General features: G+C 43.3%; 1 protein-coding gene across 1 annotated transcript in view; it reads left to right on the top strand.

Moving 5' to 3' along the window:
• The window catches only part of AQP9 (aquaporin 9), a 45,585-nt gene extending 28,939 nt beyond the window's left edge, over nucleotides 1-16,646 (top strand). Inside the window, exons 3-6 of the mRNA XM_043471843.1 lie at nucleotides 5,865-6,002; nucleotides 7,653-7,771; nucleotides 9,932-10,149; nucleotides 15,480-16,646. Of these exons, the coding sequence (XP_043327778.1) occupies nucleotides 5,865-6,002; nucleotides 7,653-7,771; nucleotides 9,932-10,149; nucleotides 15,480-15,654 (650 nt within the window). The 3' untranslated portion in view covers nucleotides 15,655-16,646. The remainder of the gene's footprint in view (nucleotides 1-5,864; nucleotides 6,003-7,652; nucleotides 7,772-9,931; nucleotides 10,150-15,479) is intronic.
• The last annotated feature ends 1,327 nt before the right edge of the window (nucleotides 16,647-17,973 follow it).

Here is a 17,973-nt window from a genome sequence, read left to right as displayed (position 1 = left end):
GCATTGAATCTATAGATTGCTTTGGCTAGATAGCCATTTTCACAATATTGATTCTTCCAATCCATGAACATGGTATATTTCTCCATCTGTTCGTGTCCTCTTTGATTTCTTCATCAGTGTTTTAGTTTTCTATGTATAGGTCTTTTGTTTCTTTAGGTAGATATACTCCTAAGTATTTTATTCTTTTTTGTTGCAATGGTGAATGGTATTGTTTCCTTAATTTCTCTTTCTGTTTTCTCATTGTTAGTGTATGGGAATGCAAGGGATTTCTGTGTGTTATATCCTGCAACTTTTACTATATTCATTGATTAGCTCTAATAATTTTCTGGTAGAGTCTTTAGGGTTTTCTATGTAGAGGATCATGTCATTTGCAAACAGCGAGAGTTTCACTTCTTCTTTTCCTATCTGGATTCCTTTTACTTCTTTTTCTGCTCTGATTGCTGTGGCCAAAACTTCCAACACTATGTTGAATAGTAGTGGTGAGAGTGGGCACCCTTGTCTTGTTCCTGATTTCAGGGGAAATGCTTTCAATTTTTCACCATTGAGGGTGATGCTTGCTGTGGGTTTGTCATATATAGCTTTTATTATGTTGAGGTATGTTCCTTCTATTCCTGCTTTTTGGAGAGTTGTAATCATAAATGAGTGTTGAATTTTGTCAAAGGCTTTCTCTGCATCTATTGAGATAATCATATGGTTTTTATCTTTCAATTTGTTAATGTGGTGTATTACATTGATTGATTTGCGGATATTGAAGAATCCTTGCATTCCTGGGATAAAGCCCACTTGGTCGTGGTGTATGATTTTTTTAATATGTTGTTGGATTCTGTTTGCTAGACTCAGCTACTTTTTTAAGGTGGAGATATGGTTTGGCAGTATTTCACCTACCTAACTCCCTGAATTGAATATCACCAAATATTTACTTAGGATAAATTGGTCCCAGACCTTACCAATGTAGCTAACACTTCACCACCACCGCTGTCAACGTCTGTTTGCATACACTAATATATTTGGAGTTATCATGGGAGGAAAGGGGCAGAGACCAGCAGGAAGGGAGAAGAGGGAGTGAAAGATGGTGTGAGGTCTTCCCATCTGGCCTTTAGCCTAGGGTTGGTTAAGCCCCTGCGCTCAGAGGGGCTTGTTTTCACCAAATGCTGTTTCTGAGCAAGGCTCGGGAGTTGTCCAATGTGTTTTGGAGAGACTGTGAGATCCCCAAATGCAAGGAGAACAGTCTCTGAGCCCGGCTAATAGAAGGCAGCTATTGCTGTTGTTTAGTCGCTCGGTCGTGTCCAACTCTTTGCAACTCGATGGACGATAGCCTGCCATGCCCTTCTGTCCATGGAATTCTCCAGGCAAGAATATGGAGTGGGTTGCCGTTTCCTTCTCCAGGGGATCTTCCTGACCCAGAGATTGAACCCACGTCTCCTGCATTGGTAGGCGGATTGTTTGCCACCGAGCCACCTGGGATGGCAGTGTTGAGCTGGGGAAAGGGAGCTTATCTCCCATCTCTGTTTGGAACTAAGTGCTATTCAGGTTCCCTGGGAACTGGGGGAAACAGGCACAGATAACACACTGGCCCAAAGATGACATCAGTGCAGACTCAGTATTGGTTTTAACAGCCCGGGGAATAGGAGAGGAAGATGCCTGGGCGGGGGCGGGGGGGGGCGGGGCGGGGATGGTGAGGGGGAGGTGATTCTCTCATAGTGGCTGCAACTAACATACTGGTTTGTGGACACTTGTGAGGCCCTCTTTGGGAATTCCAAAAATAACCAATGTATATTAGGCATAAACATAAATGGGACCCCACTTTGTGGTCCAGACTGGGAAGGTCAGCTGACCTCTGGTTTTGGAACAGAAAGCATTACTTCTCTGCACTGGACTGACTTACCCTGCCCCCTTGTGAGCTTGCCAGGAATCTGGCAATCCAGTCTGGTCAATCAGACTGCAATGTCTTGCAATGTCTTGATTATGCACCACACCACACTCAGCATTTGCTCTGCTGACTTGTCCCTTGACTAGGACAGTTGTTTCTGATGCAGCATTTTATAGGCAATAAAAATTTCCAGAAAAAAAGCAAGATTGCTTAATGAGAGCTAAAATAGTAGGATTATCTCCGTCACAGAGTTGTCTATGGGTGGCAGGGAGTGGCAGGGAGAAGGGGACTCATCTAGGACAGAACCCTGAACCGGATCACCTTGCTCATGTAAGACTTTCATCTCAGACCTCCTCCTGGGCTTTGGTTCCATCCCCCGCCCCTGGGTCTTTGTGTGAATAATCTGACCATCACAACCACTTTGACAGCCAAGATACGCACGTGGCCCTCTCCAGCTGAACACTCCTGTTTCTTCTGCAGTCTGTTTTGTCTTTCAGGTGAGGGTGAGCATCTCTGCAAAGAGAAACTCTCCTCATTGCTTTGCAAAGTGCCCTCCCAGACACACCCTCTCTGACCCTCAAACAGCTTTCCCTCTGTAGATCTTTGTAGCCTGAGCTATCTCAATAAAGACCTCTGGCTATTTACATCCCCAACTTTCATATCTTGAACACCTATTAAGTGCCTTTTGGTATGTGAAAGTCAAGGTGAATAGTAGTTTTGGCCTCAGAGTGCTTTTGAGAGACTGAAAGCATAAATCTTTTATGCTTTAAACCTACACCAAGTTTTATTTTGGAAGAGGAGCTTGCTAAATAATAACTCTCCCATTGGTGGACTCATCTCAGGGGAGATATTTTTGATTGGAGGTGATTTCTTATGTCCCCATGTCCTTTCACATTGGGTCCCTCCAGGCTGGCCGGGTGGCGGTGACCCTCCAGCTGGCCTCTGGAAGAAGAGAAACAGGGCTGGCTCCAGGAACTTCTCCCCTGCCCTGTGTGGTCCGCTCTTCTAAGCCCTGTTTCTAGCTTCCTAGTAAGCTGTGCTCTTGCCAGCCTCCAGAATTATGACTCTCTTAGATTTAAAAGCAAAACAAAACAGGTGACGCATGTGTAAGTCTTCAGGAAGTCACCTGCGCTTTGATGTATTGACATTTTCTTGTTCATATGAGCCCCTGAGGGGCAGAGGCAGGTGAAGACAGGGCGCTCATAGTTTAGCCAGCAGTCAGAATCCCTCCCCACTGCAAGCCCACCTTGGCTTAGAGATTCAGGAGAAGCACAACTTTCTTCCTGGAGGCAATGAGAGGAGGGAGGCTTCCAAAAACAAGCTTATCAGTAGGTTCTGTGTGGAGTCAAACGGCAAAGTGTCATTGTCATCATCACCATCATTATCACTGCTTTGTTTACAGCTATTTCCACAACCCGGAGGTCCACATTTCAGTGTTGTTACACTGACAGTCACTCTAATCCCCCCAACACACACACTAAATGTCTTCTGTACTCTTCACATGTGTGTCCTTCGTCCCTAGGAATCAAGCCCATATGTTCAAAGATGACTTTTGAAATTTTTTTGCCTGCCTTCTAAGGCAGAGAAACCCTTTATAAACTTGGTAAAGAAAACCTAGAAAAGTCAAAACATAGGCCCTAGAGTTCAAATAAGCTTGGATTTTAATCTGAGACCTACCACTTATTAGCCATGTGACCGTAAACTGTTACTTGACTTCTCAGTTTCCCAACCAGTAAACTGGAGTAGGACCCATCTCACCGGTTTCTTAGGAGGATCAAGTGTGTGTAATTACCCATATGACAGCATCCGGCAAGTGTTCAATATGTGTGGTTGTTGCTGCCACAGCAAAGTCAGCTGGGGATAGCAGTAGCCTACAACAAGCCCTCTGCCTGAACTTGCAAATGGGTAAGAATCAAAGAGAATGATTTCTTGAGTCAGAGTTTAGGTTGGAGTGAAGGAAATGTTATTCTATTTCTGTGTGTGAGATATACATTGTCTTTGCAGAGAAACTACAGAGAATCCATTCAGAGGTTGTGACCACCTCAAAATAAACTGAGCCCCTTACCTCAGAGAGAGGCAGAGCCCACCAAGGGAGGGCCATTAAAGACATGTCTCTTTTTCAGTCCTAATATTATTTCTATATCCTCTGGACATGGAGTTAGGAATTACTAATATAGAATTTTGGAAAAGGCAATGGCAACCCACTCCAGTACTCTTGCCTAGAAAATCCCATGGACAGAGGAGCCTGGTAGGCTGCAGTCCATGGAGTCGCTAGGAGTCGGACACGGCCTGAACGACTTCACTTTCCCTTTTCACTTTCATGCATTGGAGAAGGAAATGGCAACCCACTCCAGTATTCTTGCCTGGAGAATCCCAGGGACGGGGGAGCCTGGTGGGCTGCCGTCTGTGGGGTTGCACAGAGTCGGACACGACTGAAGCGACTTGGCAGCAGCAGCAATATAGAATTTAATATACTAATTTATATTTAATATACTAATATACAATTTATTATAGAATTAAATCTTCTAAGTATATTATATAAATATATTGATTTTAAAATATACTGAAGCTAACAGTTTACATCAACCTCTTTGGGGTTATTGATTTATAGATAGGCAAAGCCCAGTAGAACAAGCTGTGGAAAATTCTTAAAGAGAAGGGAATACCAGAGCCCCTTACCTGCCTCCTGAGAAATCTCTATGCAGGTTAAGAAGCAACAGTTAGAACCAGACATGGAAAAGCAGACTGGTTCCAAATTGAGGAAGGAGTATGTCAAGGCTGTATTATATCACCCTGCTTATTTAACTTATATGCAGAGTACATCATGCAACATGCTGGGCTGGATGAAGCACAAGCTGGAATCAAGATTGCCAGAAGAAATATCAATAACCTCAGATATGCAGATGACACACCACCCTTATGGCAGAACGCAAAGAAGAACTAAAGAGCCTCTTGATGAAAGTGAAAGAGAAGAGTGAAAAAGCTGGCTTAAAACTCAACATTCAAAAAACGAAGATCATGGCCCCTCCAGTCCCATCACTTCATGGCAAATAGATGGGGAAATAATGGAAACAATGACAGACTTCATTTTCTTGGACTCCCAAATCACTGCAGATGGTGACTGCAGCCATGAAATTAAAAGATGCTTGGAAGAAAAGCTATGACCAACCTAAACAGTATATTAAAAAGCAGAGACATTACTTTGACAACAAAGCTCCATCTAGTCAAAGCTATGGTTTTCCCAGTAGTCATGTACGGATGTGAGAGTTGGACTATAAAGAAAACTGAGCACTGAAGAATTGATGCTTTTGAGCTGTGGTGTTGGAGAAGACTCCTGAGAGTGACAGCCAGGAGATCCAACTGGTCCATCCTAAATGAAATCAGTCCTGAATATTCATTGGAAGGATTGATGCTGAAGCTGAAACTCCAATACTTTGGCCACCTGATGCGAAGAACTGACTCATTTGAAAAGACCCTGATGCTGGGAAAGATTGAAGGCAGGAGGAGAAGGGGATGACAGAGGATGAGATGGTTGGATGGCATCACTGACTCGATGGACATGAGTTTGAGCAAGCTCTGGGAGTTGGTGATGGACAGGGAGGCCTGATGTGCTGCAGTCCATAATGGGTTGCAAAGAGTTAGACACGACTGAGTGACTAAACTGAACTGAAAGCCCAGTAGACAGAGATGATAGATGGACAGAATGATAGACATATAAATAGACAGAGATGGAAAATAAGCCACTTGAGTACAAGTTTCTTTATAAATTTGACTTTGAGAAAGCTAAACTTCCTGAAAAGTATCTAATGATGCCATAAGGATTAATAGTCCTCTCTTCCTCCCCACTCTCACACACAGCCCCCTCTGTGTCCTCACATATGGTTCCTTACCTAGAAGACTGAGTTCTGCCTGCAGTCCCTAGACAAGCTTTTCTTCACAGTAGTTCTCCCTGGCCTGCCCTCTGACTTTCTTAATCACCTTGTCTTCTTTGCAGGTGGCCACGTCAACCCAGCTGTTTCTTTCGCATTGTGTCTTTTTGGACGGATGAAGTGGTTCAAATTCCCCTTTTATGTGGGGGCCCAGCTCTTGGGAGCCTTTGTAGGGGCTGCAACCCTCTTTGGCATTTACTATGGTGAGTAGGGCCCCCAAGTTCAGAGATTAGGGAGGGCTGGGTCTAAGCTGAAATTCAGGATTACTTGGCAGGAAGAGGTGAGACAAGGAAGAACAGGACAGAGTCTATCATACACTTGACAGGCAGTTCTAAGTGTCCTGAATGAAAGTGAAAGTGTTGGCTGCTCAGTTGTGTCCAACTCTTTGTGACCCCATGGACTGTAACCTGCCAGGCTCCTCTGTCCATGGAATTCTCCAGGCAAGAATACTGGAATGGGTTGCCATTCCTTTCTCCAGGGGATCTTCCCAGTCCAGGGATTGAAACTGGGTTTCCTGCATTGCAGGTGGATTCTTTGCCATCTGAGCCATCAGGGAAGCACTTTTAAGGGTCCTAAGTTCTAATTAACAGGGCCAACATTATTCTCAGGGCACATTCATGAAGTGAATCATTTTCTTAGTGAAAATGATTACAACTTAAATGAAGGGGAGAACATAAAGGAATTCTATCTTTAGACCCAACAAGTACTACAGTGTAAACAATGCCAAAGCAAACAACAGGCGACTGGCTTTTCCATGGCTTTCTCTGAATTGGCTGGGAGAGAAGTCATTGACTAGTGGCAAGGGGAATGATGAGTAAGTATTTAGAGAAGGAATTTGGAGCAAAGCCTTTGAGGGAAGGAACACAGCAGAGAAATGGGGTGAGTAGGGAACCCCATCTCCCTTTTGTCCAACAGCCAGGGCTTCCATTTGGCAGCAGTCCTGGGGGAATCAAAGTTCTGACAATGGAAGATCCAGACTTTAGTTCCATGTGAACTAAGTAAGTAGCTGTGTGGCTTCAATAAGTCATCTGACCTTATTGGTCTCAGTTTCCTCCTCTGGAAAATGAGGGAATGAACTAGATGCCTTCAGAATCCCTTCAAACTAAAAAATCTTGGGGTTCCATAAAATCAACTGTTAAAGTAGTTCCTTGTATCTAACCCAAAGTAAATCTCAATACCTTATATCTCTCAAGCTGGAACACTTAGGAAACTAGAATTTATGAGCCAAGCCTAATAGCTGTACCTGTGGAAAGGCACCTTTTCCCACAGACTATCCTAAGAATTAGAGTGTAAGAAAACTGAAGGAGAACTTGAGATCAGACCAGAAACCTGGAGAGTCAGCTGCTGGGTCAGGAGAGGCCTGGGGGTCTGGGACAACCTAGACCACACTGGCTATGTCAGGGTCTGCTGTGTCTCTTGCTCTAAGCGCATCTTCACTGTACTTGATGCCCTCAAATGCTGGACTGGTATTAGGGGTTACTGAGAACCCTCTGGGAATCATGAATTCTGCCTAGAGCAGGTCTAAGCTTCACTTTGGCTTTTAGTCAATCTTGCAAATTCCAACAATCCCCTTAGAGAAAATTGGTTCCCAAGACCCACTGAATAAGGACTTGGCTCAAGTGTGGGGAGAACCATCCGGGGCAGCCAGGGCTTTCTCTCTCTGACCCGTCACCCTGGGAGCTCTCTGGGCATCTCTAAAACTACCATACTATGAAACAAAGAGAGGCGAATGATATGGATCTGCCAAACTGAACCTGGCTATTTGTTTGTACTTGCTCAGCACAAGACCCAGCATAGGCCTCCCTCTCTTCTGCCCAAAGGACACTAACGTGCCAGAGTTCTGTCTTCTGTAGACGCATTTATGTCTTTTGCTGGTGGAAAACTGCTCATCGTGGGAGAAAATGCAACAGCACACATTTTCGCAACATACCCAGCTCCGTATCTGTCTCTGGCGAATGCGTTTGCAGAACAAGTAAGTGTATATGCAACAAAGACCCAACTTCAGTGAAAAGACATAATCTAATAAGGAGGATGCATAGGAACATCACAGGCCTATCAGAAAGGAAAGTCTGTGTTTCCAAAGTTGGAGGTCCCTAAGCATAACCCTAGCTTTGCTGACAAATTCTTGCACTTGCCAAAGTTGAATCACTAAGAGTTTCCTGCTTCCTCTTTAAAAAGTACACTTGTTTCACATCAGCTGAAATTCAGAGAAAAGTGGAGGAGTGGACATTTCAACCCCAGTAGGGGCAAACGGGGTTTGCTTTGCAAAACTGTCTCATTTATTCACATCATGTAAATGTAGAGATCTGGAGAAAAGACGTTTTGTTCTCAGTTCAAGAACTGTAAAGTGTGGTAGGCGAGCTGAGGGTCCTTGGTGTCTCCCCATGTATATAGGTTTATCTAGACTCTCCAGGCAGCTAGAAGTGTCTCTCCTTATTGACATTTAAACAAGGGGCATCCAAGCATTTGTCATGTAGCCAAGAGCACAACTATTCTGTTCTTAAATCAGTTGTCTGAGTCTCATCCTGATTCTTCTGCTTAGGAGCTCTGTGCCCTTGGGCAAGTTTCTTAACCTCTTTCAATCCTCCTTTTCTCATCTGTAAATTGTGAATAAATAGGATTTATCTCACAGATTAGTGTGAGGTTCTAATGAGAAAAAGCAATGAAGTACCTGGCACATAATAAGTATCTGGTAGATAGTGGCTGTCATTTCGTTGTTAAAGTAAAATAGTAATATGATTTCCAAATAATAGTTTAGAAATTTTAGAAAGTAGAGACTGGGGGAAACACCCTCTATACCACACCACTTCAAAATACCTGCTACCATTGTTTGTATAATCCCTTACAACTTGTCTTTTATGTTATTTTCAAGTATAAAATATAGTGCACATATAATTTTTTACCTGTCATAAGTATTTTTAAATTTTACCACATGTGAAAAAAAAAATTTTTACCACATGTATGTGCTTACTCGCTCAGTCGTGTCTGACTTTTGTGACCCCATAAACTGTAGCCCGCCAGGCTCCTCTGTCCACGGGGGTTCTCCAGGCAAGGATACGGGAGTGGGTTGTCATTTCCTTCTCCAGTGGATCTTCCTGACCCAGGAATCAAACCCGGGTCTCCTTCACTGCAGGCGAATTCTTTACCAACTGAGCCACGAGGGAAGCCTCTGATTTTTTAAAAAATGTTACCACATAGTTTTCGTTTTCTAAATTTTTTTTAAAAAAAACATACCTGTTCATTTTCATGTTAACCTAGAAAAATATTTCATATTAATGTGTGATTTAATCATCACATTGTACAGACAGATTTCATATTTATTGTTTTTAGTGGCTGTATAATAGACTATAGAATGGGCACTACACAATTGCTTTTGCCCTGTTGATGTGGAATCCAGTTTTCCAGTACTATAAATAATGCTTAATTATGTATTTGCATACTCATTTTATGATTTTTCCATATTTTAGATTATTTCCAAGGTGTAGTTCTCAAGTATCCAACTGGGTCCAATTGAGTACACACGTTTATGGGCTTTTTAAAATACATATTGCTAAATCATTGCTACATTGTCTTTCAAAAGTATAAAACATGATTAGTTCAACCAGGAAAGCCTGAGAGGACTATATCATTTCCCTAACATTTAGTATTGCTTGCATTTTTTTCATTACCAATCAGTTTTCCCCACTTATTTGTTTCTCAAATCTATTTTTCTTTCATGAGCTGTCTTTTCATTTCCTTTGCCCATGTATCTATTGACATCTCACACCATTTTTCTCACCAATTTGAATGAGCCCCTTTGTTCATTTCTCCAGCCTGCAGCTTGCCCTCTATTTATCTGGTAGTAGCTTAGCAGGTCAGTGTAGTTGAGATACAGTCTTTAGAGTTAAACTCTCTGCACCCACACCTGATTGCCACTGACTGTGTCACCTCGGTCAGGTAACCAGTCTGTAAAGGAGAGAGATGTGAGCACCCACGTCTAGGACTGCTATGAGAAGAAAAGGCTCTGACACGGTGCTCAGCCAGTGTATGTTGCTTTTTACTAGGTTTGTTTTTAATAATAGAGGGTGCATTTTGAGGTGGGCCAGTGGGAAGAATATAAGTTGAACCCCTCGTACATTTTCTCCTTACCCAGGTAGTGGCCACCACGCTCCTCCTCATTGTCATCTTTGCCATTTTTGACTCAAGAAACTTGGGAGTCCCCAGAGGTCTAGAGCCTGTTATCATTGGCCTCCTGATTGTTACCATCGCCTCCTCTCTGGGGATGAACAGTGGCTGTGCCATGAACCCGGCTCGAGACCTGAGTCCCAGACTCTTCACTGCTTTGGCAGGTTGGGGGTTTGAGGTGTTCACGTAAGTAACAAAATGATGGGGGAAGAGGGAGGAAGATTCCTGCTGCGCCTCAATGGGGAAGGCTGGGCTCCGACCTGGAGATCCAAGAGAGCGCAGATGGGAGGGTGAGGGGAAGAGCACCCTCGTCATAAGTGTGGAACGTATCACTGGTGGTTTATGATGTGTGTGTGTGTAAGACAGAGAGACAAGGGGGAGGGAGACAGAGAGGAATCACTGACACTATTCTAATCACCACCACTGGGAGCACTGGAGCCACTACAGAGTAAGCATTGTGAGGACAGGGACCTCAACCGTGTTTTCACTGCTCTGTCTGCAGTGACTGAAATAGGGTCTAGCACATAGAAAGCCTCAATGAAAGCTATTGAATAAAAGAATGGATAAATACTCTGTGCCACATATGTTCTAGGAGACGAAGGATACAAAAAGAATCAAGCATCATTCCTTGTCTTTTTTGTTTCTTTTGTGGTGTTGGGTCTTAGTTGCGGCACATGGGATTTTCCCCACGTCATGCAGAACCTTTTGTTGCAGTGCACAGACTCTCTCTCCAGTTGTGGCATGCAGGCATAGTTGCTCCATGGCATGTGGGATCTTAGTTCCCTGATCAGGGATTGAACACAAGACCCCTGCATCACCAGGCAGATTCTTAACCACTGGACCACCAGGAAAGTCGCCAACATACCCTATCTTTAAGGAACAAACAATACAATGAATTTTCTAGAGCAGTGGTTCTCAGCCAGTGGCAATTTTGCCCCCAAGGATGTTTGGCAATGCATGGTGACACTTTGGGTTGTCACAGCTGGGCATGGTGGGGGCAGAACTTGTCACCAGTATCTAGTGGATAGAGTCCAACGCGGGATACTGCCAAGCATCTTACAGTACCCAGGACAGATCCCCACAACTAAGAATTATTCAGCCAAAAATGCTAAGAGTACCACAGTTGAGGAGCTCTGTTCCACAATGACCATACTAGAACATGAAAAGGTGGAACAAAATGTTCACAGCTAGGATGGATCCTTTGTATTCTTCCAATGGACCATTGAGAACATATGTTAAAGGTCTCCTTATTTCCAAAGCCCAGAATTAACCAATGAGTTTCCTTTAATTCCAGTTTCCTGAGGTTCACTCCAGGAGACCACTGTCTTCACCTCACCACCAAGACACCTCTGTGAGCTTCACACAGACCCCTAAAACAAAGACGCGCCAGAGGGATCTGGCCTTGCTTTGAGCCTTGCTTAGTGATTCACCCAAAGCTCTAAGAGTGATGGTAGTTCTCAAACAGGTCTTGCCTGTTCTCTTTGCTTTGTTGAGTATATGGCAGGAGCCCACATCTGTGATGTTGAAATCACCTAATGCCAAACTCTGAGCACCGCATCCCTTATTAGGATCAGGATTTTTCCCCTCATGCATGCATTCATTCATCCATGCAGCTTCCTAATTCCTTATTCAAGGCCCAGTGCTAAAGATGCCCTTTACTGCTTTGTTTATGTTCTGTTTCAGAGGGTGAGCATAGGCTTTACACAGGTTGAAGCTGTCAAATGACTAACCCCAGGAGTTGAGAGAAGATTTGCAGCTCCAAATTTAGGAACTATGGGAGTGAAAGTAGGGTTGTTTTATAGTATTTGGACATGTTCAATCAGAGACAGAGAGGCTATTTCAAGCAAAGAGGCATCTATATCTAAAGACAGTATATTAAAATGACACATGCTCTAGTCTAGTTGGAAGGCTGTATGAAGAAACTTGGAAGAGCAATTGTTTCAGATCATAGAGGACTAGATTTCTAGAACAAGACTCTGGGATTTTTGTTGCTCTCTTTTCTATAGATTATAGGGAGCAGCAAAGGATTTAGGGCAAAAGTTTGATGTGTTTAGGACTTCAATTTACCAAAAATTAATCTGACATCATTATATAAAAGAAATTAAAAAGGAGTAGAAGGGGCAGATACCAGTTATGAAATAGCTAGGCTGGCTGATAATCCTCTACCAAAGGTTCAAAAGAAAACCTTTGAGTGGTAATAGGACTCCAAAGGGTCTCTAGAGTTCCATCCTTTCAGGGTTTTCCACCCAAGACAAGCATCTCAGAAGATCTCCTAGTTTGAATCCACATCCAGGATCTCAGATGAAACCTAGACTGCCTTATTCTCAGACCCTTATTTGACCCTATATGGCAAGAAGTGAGGATGACAGGGAAGTAGGTTCCCGAGAGTCTGACAAGGGCAAGACAGACCCTATCTGGCTCTTGCTTCCCCTTAAGTACTAGGATGTAAAAGGGCTTCTCTGATGGCTCCAACGGTAAAGAATCTGCCTGCAATGAGGGAGACCAGGGTTCCATCCCTGGGTCGGGAAGATCCCCTGGAGAAAGGAATGGCTACCTACTCCAGTACTCTTGGGCTTCCCTGGTGGCTTAGATGGTAAGGAATCTGCCTGCAATGCAGAAGACCTGGGTTTGATCCCTGGGTCAGCAGGATACCCTGGAGAAGGAAATGGGAACACACTCCAGTATTCTTGCCTGGAGAATCCCATGGACAGAGGAGCCTAGTGGGCTACAGTCCATGGGGTTGCAAAGAGTCAGACATGACTGAGCAATTAAAACACACACACACACACACACACATTAGGATGTAAGCAAGTGGTCTTCACTAATTCACATTAAAGTGTTAATAGCTTAATAGATGAAGGATCTCATGGGTGTTGTTAATTTTTAAAATAACTTAGCCAAAGAAATGAATCCTTGATGATAGTACCCTATGCAACTGACACACTTTTATGGTATCCCCCCCAAATCACAGCACACCAATGACCTTGTTTACCTGTAAGGCCAGGCAGGAAGCCACATCAAATCTCCTCCATTTAAGCCTTGTGACCTTAGCACAAAATATCCAGCCCAAGAGGGTCCAGACAGTGAAAGGAGGACATGCATGCTGGCAGGTATCTTAGCCCCTAATCTGTTAAATGACAGTGAGAGATTCACCACAAATCAGTGCTAGGAAAAAAGGAAGTGATGGGCCAAATAAGGTGGTTAAATTCACTTCATGTGCTGAAGAGAGTTTCCCCAGTGGCTCAGTGGTAAAGAATCCACCTGCCAAGCAGGAGATGTGAGTTCAATCCCTGGGTCAGGAAGATCCCCTGGAGAAGGTAATTGCAACCCACTCCAGTATTCTTGCCTGGAAAATCCCATGGACAGAGGAGGATGGTGGGATATGGCCCAGGGGGGTCGCAGAGTTGGACATGACTGATTAAACAGCAGCAGTATGTGCTGAAGAGAAGGTGCCTCTCACAGAAAATTCTTTTCATAGAAAATTTGGAGGCATGGGATAAGGTTCTGTGAGAAGAGTGGAGTGCGACATCCTCTTTCCTGCACAGTAAGAGTGCCATCTGGTGGCCACTGTGCTCAATCTCAGTGCTCTTCCCTGGAGCCTGCATTTATGATCTAAGATCCAGGATCTAAGAGACTGCTTGCATGATACGGCTGGAAAGGACCACGGTATAGATGGAAGTACGAAGCTCAGAGATGGGGAGACTTGCTCAAAGACCTTCTGTAGTCCTGAGATCCCAGGTGGCTCAGTGGTAAAGAACCTGTCTGCCAATGCAGGAGACACGGGAGACTTGGTTTCGATGCTTGGGTTGGGAAGATCCCCTGGAGGAGGAAATGGCAGCCCACTCCACTGGAGTAGAGAATCCCATGGACAGAGGAGCCTGGAGGCTACAGTCTGTAGAGTCATAAAGAGTAGGACACAACTGAGCGCGCGCGCACGCGCACACACACACACACACACACACACACACACACACACAGAGCAATGTGCTAAGTGCTCTAAACCCAGGACACTCCTGAGATTAGAACTAGGTCTCATGGATTCTAGAATAGGCCCCCCTTTATTATTTTTAAAATAATTCTATTAAAAATATTACATTAAATAATATAATATTTCATTTATTATTCTTTCTAATAAAAGTTCAATACAAACAGTTCCATGGAAATATGTATAGTTATTAAAAATGAAATTGTAAATAGCAGCCATGAATATGTCCCCCAAATAAAACACTGTGAAATTCCTATGCAGAATTGTGTTCCTTTTGTTTCCTCTGCCTCCTCTGCATTACCCTGAACTTTTTCATAATTATCCTTCTTTATTTTTTCATAATTATCCTTCTTTTAAAAAGTTTTATCTCAAATGCACATATCCTTAAACAACTATACAACTATCCTGTATAGTTTTTACTTGCTCAGAGCACTCATGGTCCTTTCTACTGAATTATCTAAATGGATTTTCTGTCCCCAGAAGAGATGGTGACAATTCACAGAGACACCTGATTTCTCCCAGAACTAGACCTCCAATATAATGTACTGACACTGAGAACTTCTGGAGGAGAGAACTTTCTGTATCAGAAAATACACTTGAGTAAGCTGTGACCTCAAAATATAAGTATGGAATTAAATTATATTTAGTATTTAATTCATATATCTACCTTTGAATTTTTAATTTATTCATTGACAAATGTTTCCTGATTATTTATCTTGTGATTGCCCTCATGCACCAATCATGTCCAGGAATCTCTCCACAGCTCCCTTCCATTCACAATCCCTAGGACGCGCCACTTCAGTATGAGGGAAAGGCAACTCCTGAATGATTGACCTGAACTTACCCTGAAGTGAAAAAGTGAAGTCGCTCAGTCGTGTCTGAGTCTTTGCGACCCCATGAACTGTAGCCTACCAGGATCCTCAGTCCATGGGATTTTCCAGGCAAGAATACTGCAGTGGGTTGCCATTTCCTTCTCTAGGGGATCTTCCCAGCCCAGGGATTGAACCCTGGTCTCCCACATTGTAGGCAGACTCTTTACCATCTGAGCTACCAGGGAAGTACATTTAATGTGGTGAACTTGCCCTAGATGCCCTCAATTGTTGCCATGGGTTCAGGGACTATGTTTTCTGAAAGGAAAATAAATGGGACATTTCTCTTACAGGTACTAATAGAACAATGGAATTGGTCAACTGAAATCAGTATCCTGCAAAATAGTACCTTTAAGCAATTAACACAGACATTTTTCTGGCATCCCCTCAATCATAGGATGCAAATGACCTTGCTTACCAGTAAGGTCAGGCAGGGAACCTGCTCCTCCCTTTAAGCCTGGCACAACACATCCAACTCAAGAGGGTCCAGCCAGTGAAAGGATACTGGTTACCAAGTTACCATGAGTGCCATTCTACTTAGCTCTTGCTGATTTAAAAAGGAGCCATGAGCAGGAGAACAACTAGCTGGTTAGTGAGTAACCAGCAGTGATACCAGAAGGAAGGCCAAGCGATGTATCACTAATTTCTTTGTTTGCTTTCAGAGTTGGGAATAACTTCTGGTGGATTCCTGTAGTGGGCCCTTTGGTTGGTGCTGCTCTTGGAGGCCTCATCTATTTTCTTCTCATTGAAATCCACCACCCAGATCTGAACCCAGACTTGGAGACAGAACAACCGGAGGACAAACCAGAGAAATATGAACTGAATGCAATCATGTAATAGCATGCTCAGGTCTGGGTTTACAGTTGGCTACGTACTGGGCTCTACCTTTCACAAAGCATCTTCACACACATTATCTAATTGAATCCTCCTAGTGACCGTCTGGGGTAAATATCAAGCTGTTCATCTTTCAAATTAGAAAACAAAACCTTAGGGAATTTGAGTTGCCTAAGGTCCCATGGAAAGTTGAACATCATCGAATGCATCCTACACATATCAGATTCAGAACTGCACAAAAAGTTTGACCAGCCCCTCCTGGCTCACCAGAAGAGGGATTGGCAGCTGCCAGAATTTATACAGAGCCTGGGCAACATTCTTTTGGATCCTAAGTTATAAAGACTGCCATTGTCTGATTTTATTCCCAGAAACACTACAAAGGGAAGAGGTAGCCCATATTTTTCATCTGCTGAAGAACATTATCAGAGGTGACTAAGGGTGACCTTTCCTAGGCCACACTTAGTCTTGCTAAGTCCTGATCTTCCTGACCATCCCAGCATTGTACATTCCAGGAATTTCCTCTTGGTCAGGCTCCTCCCTGTCACTTTAGTCAAGAGTCAGTGAATTAGGGAACTCTGCTCGATGTTATGAGGCAGTCTGGATGAGAGGGAGTTTGGGGGAGAATGGGTACATGTGTATGTATGGCTGAGTCCCTTTGCTGTCCACCTGAAATGAAACTTTATCACTGCACTGTCAATCGACCATACTCCAATATAAAATTAAAAGTGTAAAAATTAAAAGGTAAAAAGTCTCTGTGAATTATAAGCACAAGAAATTGTTCTACATCAAGTGATGCGCTTTAGCTGTTACAAAGCTCAGAATTCCCAGACTACCCAGTTTCTCAACTGTTTTGTAATGATAACAGAACAACCAAAAGCACATGTGACATGTCTCCAGGGGCCTTTAATAGACAGTAATAGACTGACAGATGGAATTTCTTCTTGCTCTGAAAATACTGGCATTTCCTATTTGAAATAAATTTGGAGTGACGTGTTTGTTTGGAGTTTTTATGAGTAATAAGATTGCTAAGTACACTTAGTTTAGAGGTTGTCTGTCCTATCTACAAATTAAGATCTCTGGGGAACTTCTAAAAAAACAACTTAGTAAACATCTTGGGTGATTCTAAATGAGTGTAGCCAGTGCTGAGAACATTGACTTGGTTAAAGTACATGGGTTTCCTTGAGAAACATGCCTAGTGGTGACCAAGTCATTCCTGGCAGGATTCTCAGACTTGGGGTCCTCAGGGGTTAGAGGGAAGTGGCTCTCAGAAGGGGACAGTTTACTCCTCCTCACTCTCACCTATCACCCCTGCAAGGGGACGTTTGGCCACGTCTGGGGACAGTCTTGGCTGTCACAGCTGGGGTAGGAGTGTTATTGGCATCTAGTGGGTAGAAGTCAGAGATACTGCTGAACTTCCTACCACGCACAGGATAGCCCTCCCCTGCAGTACCCATTCACACCCAGATGTCTTCAGTGCGAAGGTTGAGAGACCCTAGATTCAAGAACAATCAGACACGTAAGAGAAGACACCAAAGTCCTGTGCCTTGATCCCAGTTCTGTCAAAAACGGAGATGCCAGATGAGTCGGAACCAGACCCCGTGGGTACATTATACTTCTTACCCCAAATCAAGAGGTGACCCCAACTTTGAGTTTTCAGGTTGGACAGTGGAATCTATGACCCCACAGGTGCTCATTAAACACTGCTTGGTGATTAATGACTGGAATTATGAAGAGAAAATGTGCACTTATGGAAATCAACCCCAGAAAGGTTTTTTTATTTATGGAAAAAAGAAGTTCTCTTGTTCCAGGTGCGTGCATTCAAATCCTCTCTGTCTTTTCCAATTTACAAATGGGTTTGCCTGGGTCAGGTACTTATCCAAGAGAACATCCATGTTTCAGAAGTCAGTAAGAGCCAAATACCTGTCTTTAAAAAACAGATTCTTAGGACTTCATTGGCTGTCCAGTGGTTAAGACTTTGCCCTCCAATGTAGGGGTTCCATCCCTGATCGGGGACCTAAGATCCCACAAGCCTCTTGGCCAAAAAAAAAGAAAAGATAAAACAGAAGCAATATTGTGACAAATTCAATAAAGACTTTAAAAATGATCCACATAAAAAAAATCTTTTAAAAAAGTAACTATTAAGGAACTAGAATTGCAACATTTCCCCTTCTCTCTTCCTTGTCAATGGCAAAACTTAGTAGACATGTTTATTATCAAAGATAGAATTTCTCTATGAGTCCCTAACTAGTTGAGATCTCAGAGTATGCCAAAGGTTGTAGGACTTTTCTAACCATCAACAGCCAGAGTTTGTTTTTTTTTTTT

This window comes from Cervus canadensis, chromosome 6 (genome assembly GCF_019320065.1).
Source record: "Cervus canadensis isolate Bull #8, Minnesota chromosome 6, ASM1932006v1, whole genome shotgun sequence".
NCBI classification, from domain to species: Eukaryota; Metazoa; Chordata; class Mammalia; order Artiodactyla; family Cervidae; genus Cervus; species Cervus canadensis.
This window is presented reverse-complemented; position numbering and strand designations above follow the sequence as displayed.